The sequence below is a fragment of the Dermacentor silvarum genome, chromosome 2, assembly GCF_013339745.2.
Source record: "Dermacentor silvarum isolate Dsil-2018 chromosome 2, BIME_Dsil_1.4, whole genome shotgun sequence".
Lineage (NCBI taxonomy): Eukaryota > Metazoa > Arthropoda > Arachnida > Ixodida > Ixodidae > Dermacentor > Dermacentor silvarum.
In genome coordinates, this window is record NC_051155.1 from 56,211,321 (window position 1) to 56,229,342 (window position 18,022).

An 18,022-nucleotide genomic window follows, 5' to 3' on the forward strand; every position below is an offset into this window, starting at 1 on the left:
GGGGTGGTTATCGACGCAATCAGAGATAGCGACTACGCACTTACGGAGGCACGCGGCTAGCCGCTAACGCGGTGTTACGCGCGGCGATAAACGCAACAATAAAGGCTTTAAAGGCACAATTAGGCATGAAGCGCTTCGGCGTTGCTGTCAGTCACGTGCTGCGTAAGGACCACAGCGATGCGGACTGCGCCGCTTCGGTTCGGTTGGACGCTACGCCGTTATTGCTCTTCTGCGGCGCGCATTTGCGGTGCTCCGCGGATTGTTTTTTTTTTATTTATTATTCCGCCAACGTATACGTCAGTGCGCACGCTATCGGATTCAAATGCGAAAGCTTAGGCGCGCTGCCCGTTCTCAGAGGTTGGGTGGCTAAAAGCTGCTTGCGTATTTATTGCGCAGTTCGCGCGTTGCTGTTACGAGCTGTGATGTGCTTTTTGACACTCGGACATGGGTAATGGAGGTTCTTTGGATCAAGCGCACCTCATGTTTGCCGTTTTAGACACTTGTCGAGAGCGGAACCAGGGAAAATTTATCAGTGGCTCGCGGAACCCCGAGCAGTGGCCTGCGGAACCCATAGGTTCCGCGGAACCCACTTTGAGAACCCATGCTTTAAGGGATCAGCAACTGCAAAGAATACAACACACACTTTGGCGATCTCCTTAGTAAACTGATTTTTACTGCTAATCTTGTGTTTGTTAAATGAAAGAAATGTAACTGCTGCGCTTTTTTTTTTTTTTTTTGCATAAATTGCCCACTGACACACCCGCCTTCGTTTCAACGCGTCTCTCAGAAGCTTCTTCCTGTTGTGGCAGACACAGTTCTCTGATTGCTTGCGTGTTTTGCGCGTTCCTTTCCCGTACAACCTCTCGCCTGCGTTCTTACTGCGCCTCGGTCGGGCCAAATCAAAATGCAGCAAGCCTCTCAACTCGATCGCTTGCCCACGATAAATTCACGAGGGTGTTCTGTGCGACTTGTCTGCGTAATGCGCAGGCTTAGTGCAGTAGGTTTGAAATGCTGGACAATTTGTCTGCATTCTTGACTGAAGAACTTTGCAAAGTGCTGAAGCAGATGGAAATAAAATAGAAGTCTGGATTGGATGCAGTGTTTAAGAGACAGGGAGACCACAGAGTTCTATGTGACTTTGATTTAGCATTTTACCATCTCCTTCCTTCTCTCCGTGCTTGTCTGCCAATGAAATGGACACGAGAGGGGGCTGTGCTGTGTGCTTAAGCACCCTTTATCTATTCTGTGCAGTTTTCGCCTGCCTGGGCTTTCTGTCACCAGCCAATCGTGGGGCTCTCATGACCTGTGCCATGGTGAGTGAGTGACGCAGAGTCTTAGATTGGCGTAGCGATGTCATTGGGTGCCGTGATATTTCACGAGCTTCTCGGGTACGGTGACTGTAGCAAGCATTTGTCAGAAGGGCTGCAAGTGCAGGAACATTCTTCTAATTCAGCGAGAATGTGTTTCGTTCGTCAGCATGTACGTGTGTTTTAAGGCTTACTTTCCGAGACATTACTTGCCTCTTCCCACCTCAGGTCCTGTTTGTGTGCCTTGGAACACCAGCTGGATATGTCTCAGCTAGGATCTACAAGTGTGAGTATGCACTTTGCGTTTGGCAGACGGTGGCATGAGTCCATGCTTTTGTGCAATGAAATTGTTGTGTGCAGTAACAAGCAAACATTGTTGCTGGTACAGCTATGCAGAGAAGGGTACTGCCCAGATCAGTTAGTGGGACTGTACATTTTTAGAAGCTTCTCTTTTATGTTACAACAGTTTAAATTAGCAGAAACTATGAATTAACTGTATCAAGCAACTCTACTTTCTTATGTGTACATTTTGTGCCATGTTCGCTTTTCCATTGTTAGTCATGTAGTATCAACATTTGTTTTTTCAAAAACCTGACCAGCAGTCTGCTCTGTGTAGGTACTGTTTCCCATGTTCTGCCCTGGCTCTGTATTGTGTTGCCTTCATGTACCAGCCATCCCCACTTATCATTTTTGGTGCCCATTGCCCAGCTCTTGTGCATTTCATAGCTGCAGAACAGTTTTCCCAATTGAGTTTAAGCGCAGGTGAAAAAAAAAAAAAAAGGCTAGCAATTAACATGCTCTTTTGCCTTAGGAGCTTGTTTCTGTGGCTTGTTACTAAGATTTACAGTTGTGATTACCTTGTTTCTGCCATAACCTTATCCGTAGCTTGATGCTATGAGGTAAATCAGCTTCTGACATAACATTTTCAACTATCTCTCTCTCTCTCTCTCTCCTTTTTTTAAATATATAAATGAAGTTCCTGGATCTTAAAACCTAAACAATATACTAGGGAGCCCCAAGGCACCCTAAATGATTTACTATAATAGCTTTTCCACAAAATAGTTTCGGTTTAATTTCTGGGGAGACGTATGCGTTGTGACATCGTGATGCAGATGGTGGTCATGTGGGAGCAGGACTGTGCGACATTTTGGCACTTGCTGCGGCTTATTCGATTGCCTCTTATGCTGCTACATCGGGTTGCACAAATGAGTAGCAGCAGCGTCACAGATAAGAGTCAGCCATGGCAAGTGCAAAGGGAATGCATTGTTCTGCTCCCTTGTGGCCACCGTCTGCGTCACATCATTGCAACTCGTACACTTTCTGGGAAACGAAAGTGAAACTGGTGCGTACAAAAGCTACTATGGTAAGTGATATGGGCAATCTGAGGGTTACTAGTGTTTTTTTTCTTGGGTTTTGAGGGCCAGGAACATTGTTAAAAGAAGAAGAAAAATAAAACAGTCGGAAAAAGCTTTCTCCTTATTGCCCCAGCTTTTTGGGAATGCCAATATTAGATTAATTAAATGTGGCTTGTAGTCAAATTCTTTATCGATACTGTCAGTGTGCTATGACTGTTACCCGTGTTGAAAAAGTAATTGGACAACATTCATGCATTTAACTGAAGCAAGTACAGAGGTTGCGCAAGTTATCTAGTTTTAAGCCTTTTCCTGGGTGGATGTATGGACACGTTGGCAGTTAACCCATGACAGCTGTGGCTGTAACATATCAGCGAGTATCTCGTCAATACAGTGGAACGCCACTAACTACGAATGCTGCTTCAAAGAAATTTCTGCTACAACAAGGCATTCTTGATTCTTTGTCGGAGGTTCATAGGAGTTAATGTGCATAAAAATTCTCACCACACCAAAAACTTTTTGTTGTTTCTACTTCAACAAAAGTTTAACTTTACAATTTAATTTACCATGGAGGCAACAGGAAATGGAAAGCCCTGTACATCACGGCACATGAAAGGGCGTGTACGAAGTGTAAATCTCCACCAGAAATTGCTCTGCTGTGACGAAAGCATGGAAGCAGTGAAGGCCTCATTTTTGGAAATTTTTGTGTAGCGCCTGGCTAATAATCACAATATAACGAAATTTCTGCTTTAACATATTTTTTTTCCGTGAGTTTGGCTATATAGCGGGCTTTGACTATGTCCAAAAAGCAAGGGCAGCCTCAGCTTCTAGCCAATGTTTATTTATTTATTTATTCAAAATGCTTTACAGGCTTGAAGAATGGGCATTGGGCAAAGGAAGCTTCAAAAAAAAAAAAATGTGGTATAGACAGGATACAATAACACAAATCATAAGAACACATTGTTAATAGTTATACAATGAAAAATCAAGTATATGCAAAGTCAGACAATAAAAATGCTAGAATAAAAAAAACACAAAAATGCAGACAAGAAGCAATGCAGAGAAAAAGCTGAAGTAAGAAATGCCTCTTTAGGTCACAACATAATTTTTCTTTGTTAAGTTCAGCTTCCAGGATATCGGGAACGTTGTTCCACAGGCGGAGGAAGGGCAGATGAATTGAGAGAGTTTGTTTTACCATAGATATGCGTGAAAGAAGGATGATTGCATAATCTTTGTGATGTGAATGGAGAAACTTGCACAGAGTTATCATTGATGGCCTTGGTCCATGTACGTACTTGTGAAACAACGATGAAAGTGCTATGTCACAACGGGTGGTCAAAGGAGGAATTGATAAATTGTTTTTAATTTGTGTTGTGCTTGCGTTGTGGTTGTAATTTTGTGAGATGAATTGACGATGTTAGTTTGCCGACTCAGCAGTTGTCGCCGGAGGAATGCCGCTGACAAAGAAAGGCAGGTCCCCTTGTCAAAACGTTGACTCCAGTGACATTCCTTGTTCTACCACTGTGGGTCTTTTCAAGCCTTTATTTTTCTGTGAACTTCCGTTTCCTTTTCTTTCATTGAAACCTGGTTTTGATAGCATTGGCTTTGCCAGCTTCTGTTGTTCCTAAGCATTTACTTTTCAATGAAAGATCTCAGTTGAGAAAATAGAGCAGATATTTCATCTGTTACAGTAAAACCTCATTACAAGAGACACTCAAGGGACCCGGGAAACATGTCTCTTGTAACCAAGGTCTCTTGTAACCAAAAATTTTAAAAACACCGGAAAGTCGGACTAGATCACTTTATTATACATTAGCATCAAAGTGTGCCTTAACACACCTACAGGAAATTGCTCAGTATGACTTAAAGAAGTCATTCATAGTAGTTTGTTTTTTAGTGACTGCAGATTGTATTGTCTTCCTTCCCAACTTTTGCAGGTAAAGCACTTCATTTTTCAAACCTTCCTGTTGCTCACAATACCTTTGAAGTGCTCTTAGATGTTCATCATCCTCAACTGCCGACGCTTTCTGCTCTAATGACAGAAAGTATGATAACAGAAAGTTAGGTGCATTTTGTAGTCTCAACCTTGTGAAAAATGACATTCGGCTGCGGAACGGAAAAGAATCGAGCCAAGGGAATGAAAAGTGCAGCGCATGCCGGTTGGTACGACGTTGACCGCGTTGCGTGAGCGTGTCTGTGTTGTGTCTTCTAAATACTGAATAATTTACTCCAGGGACCTAAAAAAGTTGTCCTTAGTAACTGAATGTCTCTTGTAACCATGTCTCTTGTATGCGATGTTAACATGGCGAACATAGGAAAACCAACCAAACCATTTTCAAATGTCTCTTTTAACCAAGTATCTCTTGTAACGAGATTTTACTGTACCTCCTCTTTTGTCCTCATCTTTCAACGCTGCCTAAATCAGCTACGAATTGCACCCCGGCTCACCCATCCATCTGTGCTTCCTTTGTTCGCCCGCTATTCAGTAATCATTATCTCTCACTTCGGATTTTGCTCGCCTCTACATGTTGTCATCGAGATAGAAGGTCACCCCCAAGTGTCTGTCCTTTCTGCCGCAGCCTTTGGCGGGGAGCAGTGGAAGCTGAATGTGCTGCTGACGGCGCTGGTGTGCCCGGGCGTTGTGTTCAGCCTGTTCTTTGCGCTGAACCTGCTGCTTTGGGCCAAGGAGAGCTCGGCCGCCGTGCCCTTCACCACGCTGCTGGCACTGCTGGCCCTGTGGTTTGGCATCTCGCTCCCGCTCACCTTTGTGGGTGCCTACTTTGGCTTCAAGCGCAGGGTGAGTGTACCCCCTGCTTCATCTCCAGCTGATTAGGCACACAGCGGGGTGGCTTATAGGTGCAGGGGAGACTACTTCGTTTCATACATCAGGTGCAATGCTGTGGAAGCTCCGCAAGAAGTGCGGTCAATAAAATGTATCGCTCAGCGCGTTCCGCCTATGCTTTGCTGCGCGCCAGCGGTGCTTGCTCGCGCGAGCTTGCACGTGAGGCTGCCGCGACGAGCTGCAAATAAATAAACAACGAAAAGCAAATTGATCTGAAACAACATGTTAGCAGCCATATGAGTACAAGGTGTGTTTGTTTTTAAGGTTAAATTAATTTTTTCGTTCAGAACTGAGCGTATATAAAGAACATTACAAAAATTGGTCAACAAACACCAAACTACTTCTAAGTGCGAATGCAGCCACTGCAAAAAGTATCTCTAGCCTCCACAGCGTTGCACCTGATGTATGAAACGGAGTATAGGGGCGTGCAGGTGTTTGTAATTGCAAATAGGAGTCAAACACTTCGTCAAATTGAAAATTTGATATGTGATCTTTTTGAGCCAGCACAAAAGTACTGCTGTATCTTATATTCATTACGCACTGATATAGGTGATAAGCATTGTAGATTTTCTTCCTTGTGTCCAGTGCTTCGTTGTGTGCGTGTTCATTATATCACGGTTCGACTCAAATGTGGTTGAATGCGCAACGTTGCTATAATTACGACTTAACCACCGTTGCTAAATGGCTATTGTGTTGCTTCTGCTGCGCACAAGGTCACTGTTTCGGTGTTTGGCTACGACGGCTGCTTTACAGTTAGAGGCAGAATGCAAAATAATGTTTGCGTGGAGGATTGGGTACACATTGAAGAACCCCAGACAATGAAAATTAGTGCTCTATAGTCTATACTGTGGCCCCTCTCATAGCCCCTGTTTTGGATGTCAAATGCCATTACTCAATGAATCCAATCAGTCAGTCAATCAATTTGTTTTCTCAATTGCCTGTGTATTCTTGGCAAGATTTTGTTGCAATGCTGCCCTAACACGGTTGGTAAATGCATGCTTGTCGGAAGTAATCCTAGCTGAGGTGACAGTGCTTCAGGTGTCGTGATCATCTACCACCCGTTTCCTCCGATCGGATATGATGCAGGTGCTGGAGAACCCCGTGCGGACCAACCAGATCCCCCGCCAGATCCCCGAGCAGTCCCTGTACACCCAGGTGGTGCCGGCCATCTTCATGGGTGGCATCCTGCCCTTTGGATGCATTTTCATCCAGCTTTTCTTCATCCTCAACTCCATCTGGTGAGTGTAGTTCGTGTGCCTAATATGCATTAGTGTCAAGTCGGCCTGGTGGAGCATTTGTTTGAGCACTGCATGATTTGCATGTCTTTGGTGGAATGAAGGTTGTTTCTTAGAGAAAAACAACATGGCCACCAAATTTCTTTTTTTTTTTAAATTCTGTGCTGCACCCAGGGCATCAGAGAAACCAGCTTGGCATCACAGGGTCCGCGGTGTTTTTATATACTCGGGTCATTTTTATGCAGGAGGAGTTTTGGTTCTTTGGTTTGAGTTTTCACGGCTTCAAAGTAAGAAAACTATGTCCACCCAAACCGGTCCTCATTTAATTTGTTTAAATGTTGCATGCGTCCAGTTTTTGCGATCGGAAAACGATGGAGCCTGCAAAATTTCTTTAGTGACTTGAACTTTTGTTAAGATGGTGGCTGGTGCTCAGACTAACTAATTCGCTAAGTCATCCTGCGACATATGCAAGTCTCTGATACACCAGAAACGTGTGCCCTGGCTTTGTTGCCATTAGTATATAGCATGCAAATTAACTTCTCCTTTGCATGAACAGTGCAATCGTGAACACATGGTCTTTTTAAATATTTAAAATATCTTATACTTCTTTACAGCAATATTAGCTCTGCGCTGCCAGGTGACTGGCACCATGCAGGCCGCTCTCGTTTACGATGAAGCCCCTTCATCGCAGCGGTAGTAGTGTGGAGGGGCTTTAGCTTGCGCCTCCACGCATCCGTTGAAACGACCATCTTGCCTGCGCTTTCTGTCATACCGGACACGCTTGGTGCTGCGACAGAACGCTTGTAACGCACACTGCTTGGATAGCTCTCGTGGTAGATCGACGACCAGGCAGCTAGCGGAGATGTTGGAGAGGCTTAGCGCACTGGCTGCAAGACACTGGAAGTAGATGACACGATGTCGTATCGAGACGCAGAGCCAGTGAAGGCAGAGCTTAGCCCCGATCGCTCGGCGAACGAGCTGTGGAGAACAAGAATGTCTAAGGAGGAGACTAACTTGCAATCGTCTGTAGCCCTCTCAACATGATACGCTTCGCTTAAATTGTGACACGAATCTTTTGTTCTAGCTGTACCCTACATGTCTACAAAATTTGTCCAAACCGTTTCAGGGACCCTATAATTTAGGAAGCGCATGTTTGCCCCGTAAGCTGTTTAGTTTATGCCGAGTTCCTGCCACTGCCCGTCTACCTGCCTGCCTGCTTGCTTGCCTGTCAGTGTGACAGCTTGCTAATGTTTTGTGTGTGTACGCTGCATGCTTTTTTGCAGGTCTAGCCAGATGTACTACATGTTTGGATTCCTTTTCCTGGTCTTCATTATCCTGATCATCACCTGCTCGGAGACCACCATACTGCTCTGCTACTTCCACCTGTGCTCTGAGGCAAGTTTCCCCCCCAAGACTTGTGTGCCGCTTTGGTTGTCCATAAATTTTAATTCTGATGCACACCAGGGCTGCCGACATCGCGTGCTGTTGAAAGCAGTTGAAGTGCAGCGTTGAGTTCAATGTTTCTTGTTCACAAACTGATCTGTATCGAAGAAAGGAACATTGCCTCAGAAAGATCGGTCACTGTAAATCTCTCGCCAGATGCATCGCTTGCTCTTTGTATTGATGGCACTAATCTTTAGAGTGTCTCTTGAGTAAGCACTGCCCGCAAACACTTTCAGAATTCCTCGCAAGTACCCCTGACAGCCTATGGACCACGACTCAAAGAAACAGTGATGCGTATTGTCCTTAGCTTTGTGAACTTTCAGGGGAGCATGCCTTACAGTGCAAGAGACGTGCAGGACATGCGAGACATGTTTGCAGCCGTTTCCCAGCCATCGGTGAAGTTCTGAGTATGCGTACATTGTTTTGACTTTTCACGGTGACTATTTTTAACTGGATTGTCACCGTTGTTGATTTGTCGCTTGGCACAAGATGCGCATGCTGCATTCAGGGTTCTCCCCACGATGAGCAGTGGGGCAATGCTGGCTGCTACTCCACTCTACTGCCCACCCTTTGGAGGGGGAACTCGGCAAATAGAATGGCCCATTTGATCAGTTTCCGATTTAAAAAAAAAAGAAAATTATTTTGCAATTTCATGTGGTCCTTCATCATGCGGGGAAACATTGAAAGAAATCTAAAGTAGAAGTTGATAAAATTGCATTTTTCTAGTTTGCTGGCAAGAAAAATTGGGTAGAAAATCCGGCTTCGAGAGGTGTCATCGCACCATGGATTGTGTGGCTTTACCTTGACGCAGTGCTGCCATCGTGGTACTGTCATAAAGAGGAGAGATTGGGGCTTCAGGTAGCTCCAGCGTTGCATTTTGCCATGCAAAACTAAAAGCATAATAAGCAAGCGAAAAGATGAAAAACTGGCGTCGTGATTTGTCACTGCTGCCACATGCGCACAAGAAGCACTCCTATTGGCTGACGCCGATTTTAATCGCTGGCGCTCATTTTGACAGCGGTGAGCTGTGCTTTTTCGTATCCTGGCAACGTTTGTTGATTGTGGCAGGCTGCGTCGCTGGCTCGCTTTTCTTTCGTTAATGTGTCCAAATTGCAAAATTGCTGAGTGTACCATTGAAAAATAGCGGGATGGTTGTATTGAAAAAATTAAAATGGTTAATTGCATACCCCGCCTCCTCCTCACCCAGGCTGCGTCACGGACTCTAGTTTTTTTTTGTTAAAGTGTCCAAAATGCTAAATCGTTGAATGTTCCGTTCAAAATGCAACAGTGGCTGTATCAAAAAAACAAGTGATAAAAACATTTCCGTGTACACCCCGTGCCCCCCACTAGCAAGATGTCGCCCCAAAAAAATTTCAGCAGCAAACCCTGCTGTATCCGAAATTCCTCGAATGTTGTCACTGATTCTGTAGTACCAAATCAGATTGTGCACACGTTGTGGACTCTGTAGTGTTGCACATTCTCAAATGTATGTGAGCACCAGCGATTACTCTAGAACATGAGTTCTCAAAGTGGGTTCCGCGAGCCACTGATAAATTCTCCCTGGTCCCGCTCTCGACAAGTGTCTAAAACGGCGAACATGAGGTGCGCTTGATCCAAAGAACCTCCATTACTCATGCCTGAGTTACGGTGCCCGAGTGTCAAAAAGCACATCACAGTGCGTAACAGCAACGCGCGAACTGCGCAATAAATACGCAAGCAGCTTGTAGCCACCCAACCTCTGAGAACGGGCAGCGCGCCTAAGCTTTCGCACTTGAATCTCGGAGGCCGTAACTTACCACCATGCGCCTTTCTCCTATTTGTAGATAGGGTAGGTGCCGATAGCGTGCGCACTGACCTATACGTTGGAGGAAAAATTTTTAAAAAAACGCGGAGCACCGCAAATGGGCGCCGCAGAAGAGCAAGAACGGCGTAGCGTTCAACCGAACCGAAGCGGCGCAGTCCGCATCGCCATGGTCCTCAGCTTGCACCGTGGTCCGAAGCGGCAATCGTATGCGGCACGTGACTGACAGCAACGCCGAAGCGCTTTGTGCCTAATTGTGCCTTTAAAGCCTCTATTCTTGCGTTTATCGCCATGCGTAGCACCGCGTTCGCGGCTAGTCGCGTGCCTCCGTAAGTGCGTAGTCTCTATCTCTGATCGTGTCGATAACCACCGCAGTTTCGTTCGCAGCGGTTGCGGCAAATAGTTTCATTTTCAATCGATGCGCGCGTCGGTTGTGTGCCTTCACAACTGCATAGTTGCCTCCCATGGCAGCGTCGATAGCGACCGCAGTTTCGTCCGCACTTCTTGCAGCGAAAGGTAGCTTCGTTTTGACTTGGTGCGTCTGTCAGCCGCCTGCCTTCTGAACCGCAAGGTCACCGTCTATGATCGCGTCGATAGCGGCCGCGGTTTCGTCGACAGCGGTTGCGGCAAGCAGTAGTTTCGCTTTTACTCAGTGCAACGCTGTCGAAGATAAAAAAAAATGTCACAGTTTCGCCCTAAGGGCGAAGCAATGAATGCGATAGCAACACAGCAATGTCATACGAAGTAAGGTGAGCGGCTTTGGTAGCAATATGAATTGTAGCAAACATGAGCTGATTAAGTAAGCAGGCGTGCTGCGGCGTAAGTAGGCCGACATGAAGAGAGACTCGATGACCACGAGAAGGCGCGTGTGAAACGGTGGTGTTGATGAGAAGCGCTGCCCGTGGGCAGCCCGTGCGAAGGGACACACCTGTAGCGCTGCACTGCCGATCTGGGCAGCATTGCATGTGTAGCGTGCGTTGGAAAATGTGGCCCGACTATTACTAAGTGTGGTGTGAGCGCGCACAAACAAACATGAATAGATCACACTGAATGACTGCAGACAACGACTGTCAAAACGCTGGCAGCAAACGCATATACGCCGCAGCGGGCGAAGGTACGTGCGGCCTATTGCTTCAACGGAAACTGAGCGGCGAATGCACAGCGCATAAAGGTCAGAGCCGTGTGGAGATAAGAGACGGTGCGAGCGAGCGATGAGCGCGGTTGTTGGCAGAGCAGAAGTGCCCCCCCCCCTCCCTCCGGCGCTCGCTTCCCGCTTCCTTGCTTGCGCGTGGAAGATTGAGTGCGTTCGCTCTCCGTGACAGTGTGCGTCCTCGTACGCTTCCACTTGGGCATACGGCGCGCGGCGAAGATTTTATCTATGCGGAACCTCACGGCGACGGCAGAAATCCGGTGGAAGTGTCCATATAATTGCTATCGCAATAAAAGCACCGGCTACATCGCGATGGACGGACAATTTGTTGGCGAGCAGCTGAGTGGCGAAAAAATAATCGGGAGGGTGCGCCCGTTGGTGCAAAGCGCGTCTCAGATGAAAACGCGCGCCGCGAAGGATGTCGCGAGGCCTATCGCCGCTGCTAGCGCTAATCAGTCATGAGATGAAGAGAATTTCAGGTACCGCACTGGTCTTGTGCTAAACAAGATTTGACGATTCATTGAGTAAATAAAAGCGTGTTGACGTAGTGCAGCATTTGTTTGTTTTCTTGATACCCTCGATAATTCGGTTAAATCGGGGAGGGGGGGTTCCTTGGCACTTTATGGAGCTTAGCAGGGTTCCCTGGGATGAACGTACCTGAGAACCGCTGCTCTAGAATGTATGGTGATACACGTACTATTAATAGCAGACAGGCATCACCCACAAGATCAGGCTTCAGCAATGGGCCATTATACTTGCCGCTGTCACTGTGCTTTGAGTGTTTCTTGCTTCTCTGGGCACAAGTTCACTCCCTAAAGAGTTGGATTCGTGACTTACAATTTTGGCACTGTCTGGCTATTCACCATCACTGCAACATGACAATACGCTGGTTCTAGTCATGTCACCAATAATAAGCAGTGTGTGCTTGGTCACTACTTGTAGTGGAGCCTAACCAGGAAATGCAAAGTGCTGATGGCTTCCAAGTTGTCACAGAATAAGTTGAGGTGTATGTCCTGAGTAAGGACCCCAACATTTGGCAGACATCCTCTTTTTTCTTTTTTTGTAGCAAGCGTTGCCCTTGTCGCCTTTTTGTTCAGCCTACTGGACTCACTAGCGTGCCTTTTGTTGCCTGTTGAAATGTGCAGGACTACCACTGGTGGTGGCGGTCCTTCTGACCAGTGGCTGTACGGCGTTCTACCTGTTTGTCTACTGCATCCACTACTTCACGCGACTCAGCATCACGGGCGTGGCCTCCACCTTCCTCTATTTTGGATACACCCTCATCATTGTGTTCCTTTTCTTCCTCCTCACCGGTGAGTGGGCTTGCTTGCTTGCCAAGGATTCATTATTGCATCACACAGAACTTCGGTTGCCTAGACACTATAAGGCCAGCAACTTGCTGCTACTTTGCATTGCCATTATCTGAGGCTCCACCAACATAAACAGAAGTGTACACGAACAAGGAACACATTTTGATGCCGTACCTTAAGGGGGGACATGGTTTATTGAGATAACTTTGTTATTTCTTGATGAAATTTGATAAAAGTGCATATGCTTATTCAGTTTTTTGTGTTGATTTTAAATATCGAATTATATTTTGCATATGCATAGTGGTTACCAAGATAATTAATAATCGCCTTCTATTGTTTGCTGAAACAATGAAAATTGACCTGCTAAAGCGAAAGTTGTAAAAAACAGATAGTTGGATACTACAGTGCATAAGGATAGCAACGCTGCAAGCAGATTAGAAATTGAACAATAATTCGTCATTTTACAGCTCATTGAAGTTACGTGTTCAAATTATCAATAATAAGAGCAAATGTAGATGTAAATAAAATTTTTTTGAAGTTGAAAATTAAAAATATGCTCTCAGCGTTGCCTTGCCAACCAATTTAGCTTTATGCTGCAAAAAAAAATAATAGCTCTAGCTGTCCAGGTCCAAAGATATTGATGCAGCAAACAAGCAAAGTGACCAGAAACCATGTTTTGAGAAAAATGAGAAAAAAGAAAACAAACTTTACTCAGTGCAATACAGTAATGCTATTTGCATGTTTACATTCAGAATTGACTAGTAAGCCCCATAGCAATTGCTTGCAGCACTTGAAGCATAATGCATTTAGCTTCATATAGCAAAATAAAAAAATTAATGAAAAGGTGTCGTTTGTTGATTAGCGGAGCACCGCATTTCGCGCGCAGCGAGATTGTTCACGAGGGATGGGTTGCACATTTAGTCGACGCGTCATCAGCGTAGATCGCGCGCGAGATGAATATCTTTAATCGCAAAAAATGTCATTGCCGTTTGCCAATGACTGGTACTCCGTGTATCGTGCACAGCGAGATAGTTCACGAGGAACGGCGTGCACGCGTGAACGGCGGCCGCCGCTCACGCGCCGCGCACTCTGTGCCGACGCGGCATCGCCGCAGATTGCACACGAGATAACTATCTCTAAGGCGGGACCGCTGTCCCGTTCACCCTTCCCACTGCGACACCGTAACCTGCGCTTTACACAAGACAGCGGAGTATTTATAGAATCGAGGCTTAGGATGAAGCGCGTTGCCAGCTAGCGCATCCGAGCCAGCCACGGCGGCATCAGCGTGGCGGCTTCAGGGTGAGCGGGAAAATGCGATTTTCGCTTGGTAGCCGGCGTAGAAGCAGCCTCGCAGTTTTTTCTGAAGTCTTCACCAGCTCCAAATCGTCAGGCTGCAGTAATTGTGCTCGAATGCCGCATGAACACAGGCCGCTGTCAGTACCGCTTTCATCTGCTAAGCCTATTTCGCAGTCACGGGAGGAGGCTTCGGTGGCGCTCCGCACGGCTGGCCGCCGTGCCGAGCGCATTTTTAAAAGCTATTGCGCACTTTCGAAAGTTAACACCCCTCGTTTCTTCCGTTCGCGGCATCTAGAAAGCCGACTTTGACATCGTTTCGTGCCGAGTTTCGCACGCCTGAGCGGCCCGAGCAGACGACGGCAAAAATCCACCAATGGAATGGCGTGCTGACGGTCACACGCCTCAGTCGACGAATGGAATTGCGCATCGGGACAACTTTTTTGCGGGCTATTTCTTCGTAGCCGTTCAGCGCACAGAGTAGCGGTGGCGCGAAAAATAAACGAGAAGAGTGGCTTTTTCAAACAAGACCATGATGGCTGCGATCGGAAACCTAGAACGGCAACTGCGCATCACGGAAAAAGGCCGTTTTTCCGTGATGCGCCGACGTGATTCTGCTCGCCGACGTGATTCAAAACGTCATTACGACCAAAATATTGGTCCAAGATGCGTGAAAATTTCTGAGATAATGCATCAGACACTGTAGAATCCAAAAATAATGTTTTAAAAAAGCGATTTTTCGGTCTCGAAGACCCGTGTCCCCCCTAAGTGCAGTGGCCCATCAAAGGATGTGTAGTTGCTAAACACTTCATAGCTTTGAAGGCCTGTGTTCGAAAATGAACCACAGCATTTTCTATGCACTCTCGCGAGAATGAAAATGCAAAGCTAATCCTGCTTAGTTATGCTTTGAATTTCCATTTATGCTGATAGCGTGTCATTTTTGTTATTATGCATGCGGTGTGAGAAAAATTAAAATGTCGCTGCTGAGAAGGAGGCTTAAGTTCCCCACTGCATGATTGAAAGTGTAAAATGGTAACTTTTATTGAGATAGAAATTACAGTCAACGTTCGATTTTTCGGACTCCCTAGGGGCCGCGAAAAATCGGGCAGTTCGAAAACATGAATTCATGCCTTTTACAGCCCCCAAGGGCTCAAATCGCCACAGGCACGTCCGAAATAGCTCTGAAGGCGTGCCAGTACGCTTATTACGCATATCGGTGCTCATACTGCGATAGGAGAACGGCAGGTGCGCAAGTGTGCACCCGTCGGAATACATAACATTTCCCGTGACAGTTACCCCTTCCCACTCTTGTATGTTTCACCGCAATATTTCTCATATGCTTCACTGTGTAACATTGCTGTATTGAGGCGAAGCTGACTTCTGGGAACCGCCATTATGCAACGTGTCGGCTTTCCGAGCTTCCAAGACATTGGCAAGGATTACAGAGGCAGAGTCGACGCCATTGCTAACAGCGGCGAATTGTTTCAATGAAAAACACGGCATCGAACAGAAAGAAGCTTGGTAGCGAACGTCGGAAGTTGCTCGGCCTAGCATCGCTGCGGTGGTGGCTGTGGCTGCCAGAGAATCTGCGTAAAAGATCGCCTATTCGAGGCATCGAGATAATGAAAATGACGATGCTGGTGGCTTCGATTAATGCCATGCGGTGATGCCGTGCGGTGCGGTGAATGACCTGCGGTGATGGCAAAAAGTCCGGAAAATCGGACAGCGAAGGTTGAGCATCCGAAATTTCAGCCGTTCTTATACATTGACTCTATAGGGTACGTGGCAGTGCCGCGAAGGTGTCTGAATTATCGGGCATGTCCGAAAAATAGGGTGTCCGGAAAATTGTTCGTTGACTGCATATGGACACTGCAGGTGCATTTCTGCCGTCGACGGTATCGCCGCGATGCTCCGTATAAGCCAATAGGCGATAAAATCTTCACCGTGCACCGTATGCTGCATGTGCCAGTGAAAGCATGCAAGGGTGAGCCGACGAAGGTGGCTCAATCTCAGGCACGTAAGGGAGACAAAGCGTGTCGTCTTCCGTCGCACGCAAGGCACTGGGGGGAGGGAAGGGAGGGGCGTTCTACTTTGGCGGCGGCTGTGCGGGCGCTATCTTGAAAGCGATCTGCGATGGGGACAGAGTGCAAAGAGTGCCGATAGCTTCGTGTGCGCTATGTTCTCGCCACTTAGTTCACATTGAAGTGAGAGGCAGCATGAAGGTCAATTCGCTTGCTGCTGCTGCCGCGCTTTCTCACTCCAGTGTTTTGACAGCAAGTGTGCGCACATGACGCCATGCTTGTTAATTTAGTTAGTAAGCAAATGTTTACAAGTTTATACGGCCGATAAACGCTATCCTTGCTTCGTATAGCTGTCTGCAAATTTACTATCGCAATCGATGCTGTGCCTTTCGGGCGAAACTGCGACTTTTTTGACAAGGAAAAGTCAGCGCTTGTACATGTCTGTTCTTCAGTCTTGTCCTCGCCTAAACGTGGAGCTTCTTTTAATCATGCAGAACCAACTAGCCAAATCTTGATATCCTTACTGCCACTATTTGCGGGATGTGAACTTGCCATAAATGCAGAATCCCAGCACAGTAGCATATGCAGGCTCAGCTTAGGTTGGAAGCAATTTCTGGCCCTCTTCCTTCAGGCATTACAGCTTGACCATTTGCAGTTGCGCTAGCTATAGACGAGAAAAGCACCGCTGGGCAGCGCCGTCATGGCACTGTGAGCGCACCCGCGTGTTTTAACGTCTCTGCTACTGGGCCGTCATCGTGCAAACCGTGAGCGCTAAGTGCATTCAGTCCGTGTAGTTTGCAAAAAATGTTTAGTTAAGCTTTTGGCTCGATGGCTGCAAAAGAATGTGTGGAACGTTTTGGTATGACCCATGCTCTGGCATGTGAGCATAGAGTTAGTGTGTCGTCTTCTTTGTCATCTGCTTTTCTCATACCATTTCCTCCGAAGTGGTAGATTTGTACCGGCAGTGTCGGTCCATTTGTGTTTCCGTCGCTGTTATGACAGTTAACTACACAACAGTAATGCACAGTGTTCCTTTTCGGCACTGGCAAAGCTGCGGCCATCGCAAACAAGACCTTCCACGTATAGCCAAATGCAATCTGCAAAGGAGCAGCAGTTTCGAAATGCACACCCACTTGAAGCAAGTGTGCGAGAAATTGAGTCTTGCTTTTCAGGAAGGAACTTCACCTAGAGAAGTCTAAGGCAGCTAGCTGTAACTGAAAAAAAAACGTTCGTCACAGCCACGATTCTTATGTCCTTGCAGGCACTGTGGGCTTCTTCTCCTGCTTCTGGTTCGTGCGCAAGATCTACAGTGTCGTCAAGGTCGACTGAACAGCGGACAAGACGTCCACCATGCGCCGTCAGTGTCAGATGGTTGTCGTGGCTGGCCGAGCGCTCTTGCATGGGACGCAGAAATGAGACATTGGTTGTGGCGCAGCTTGCCGTACGTACGTCCGCCTGTTGTCTCCAGGCAGGTGCAGACGACAACTTCTGTGGGGGTCCCTTCCGGTGTGGCAATGGCCAAACTGTCTCGCCAGCCTGTCACGTGGCAGGTGTTGTGCCTGAGGAGTGAACCACCAAAAGACCCACCCTGGAGGGGGAGAGAGAGAGCCACTGTTGCACTTGTGCCAGCGTGGCGTTCTCGTGTGTAGTCTTGTCCATTTTTGTTGCTTTGTAGTAGTACTGAGAAGTGTTTTTACTGCATATTTTTGTGTGTGTTTCGCGTAGCGTGCAATGCCCCCCCCCCTCCCCCTCCCTGCCTGCCTTTGTTTATCTTTTTTACAATGTTTGTTTACAATTTGTTTCGTTGTGTCCACGCCATAGTTTTGAGCAGAACGCTAGACAGACCCAGTCTGCGGAGTAAAAAAAAAGTACATTTGGCGTCGCATCGTTCAAGCTACGGCGATAGTCAATTCACTGGCCCGAAGAAACCGCTACCTGGCAATTGTCCTTTGTTGCCATCTTGTATGGTTGCCGTTGCACTTTAGTCTGCACATGTTCCTTCTCACCCTTAGTTATGCTAATCACGCCACGAGTGCTCCTTGGCGATTGTCACAGGGTGGCTATTACGAGGAAGACATGTGTGATTGTGGTGCATGTGTGTGAATGCAGATTAATGCTTACATGTTCTTGGGTTTTTTTTTTCTTCTCTTCTTCTTTTGGGCACAGCATGGGCTCGCTTTACGCATCAAGTTAGTCGATAACAAATTTCAAACACTTATTGTTATGATGAGGTTATTGGTCTACTCTGCTAGTTAATGCGACTAGAAC

At 46.8% G+C, this 18,022-nt stretch overlaps 2 protein-coding genes and 1 long non-coding RNA gene across 3 annotated transcripts in view; 2 read left to right on the forward strand and 1 right to left on the reverse strand.

Moving 5' to 3' along the window:
* The window catches only part of LOC119441495 (transmembrane 9 superfamily member 2-like), a 194,004-nt gene extending 176,832 nt beyond the window's left edge, over window positions 1-17,172 (forward strand). The window contains 8 exon segments of the mRNA XM_049661345.1: window positions 1,252-1,313; window positions 1,536-1,593; window positions 5,239-5,456; window positions 6,588-6,739; window positions 8,020-8,131; window positions 12,276-12,300; window positions 12,303-12,443; window positions 17,016-17,172. Of these exon segments, the coding sequence (XP_049517302.1) occupies window positions 1,252-1,313; window positions 1,536-1,593; window positions 5,239-5,456; window positions 6,588-6,739; window positions 8,020-8,131; window positions 12,276-12,300; window positions 12,303-12,443; window positions 17,016-17,083 (836 nt within the window). The 3' untranslated portion in view covers window positions 17,084-17,172.
* Window positions 1-17,524, forward strand: part of LOC119441492 (transmembrane 9 superfamily member 2) — a 271,918-nt gene extending 254,394 nt beyond the window's left edge. Inside the window, exon 17 of the transcript XR_007465488.1 lies at window positions 17,290-17,524. The gene's annotated coding sequence lies outside the window, so the exon portion shown is untranslated. The remainder of the gene's footprint in view (window positions 1-17,289) is intronic.
* The window catches only part of LOC125943007 (uncharacterized), a 203,004-nt gene extending 185,173 nt beyond the window's left edge, over window positions 1-17,831 (reverse strand). The window contains exon 1 of the long non-coding RNA XR_007465490.1: window positions 17,690-17,831. This is a non-coding gene — a long non-coding RNA (uncharacterized LOC125943007). The remainder of the gene's footprint in view (window positions 1-17,689) is intronic.
* Between the last annotated feature and the right edge of the window lie 191 nt (window positions 17,832-18,022).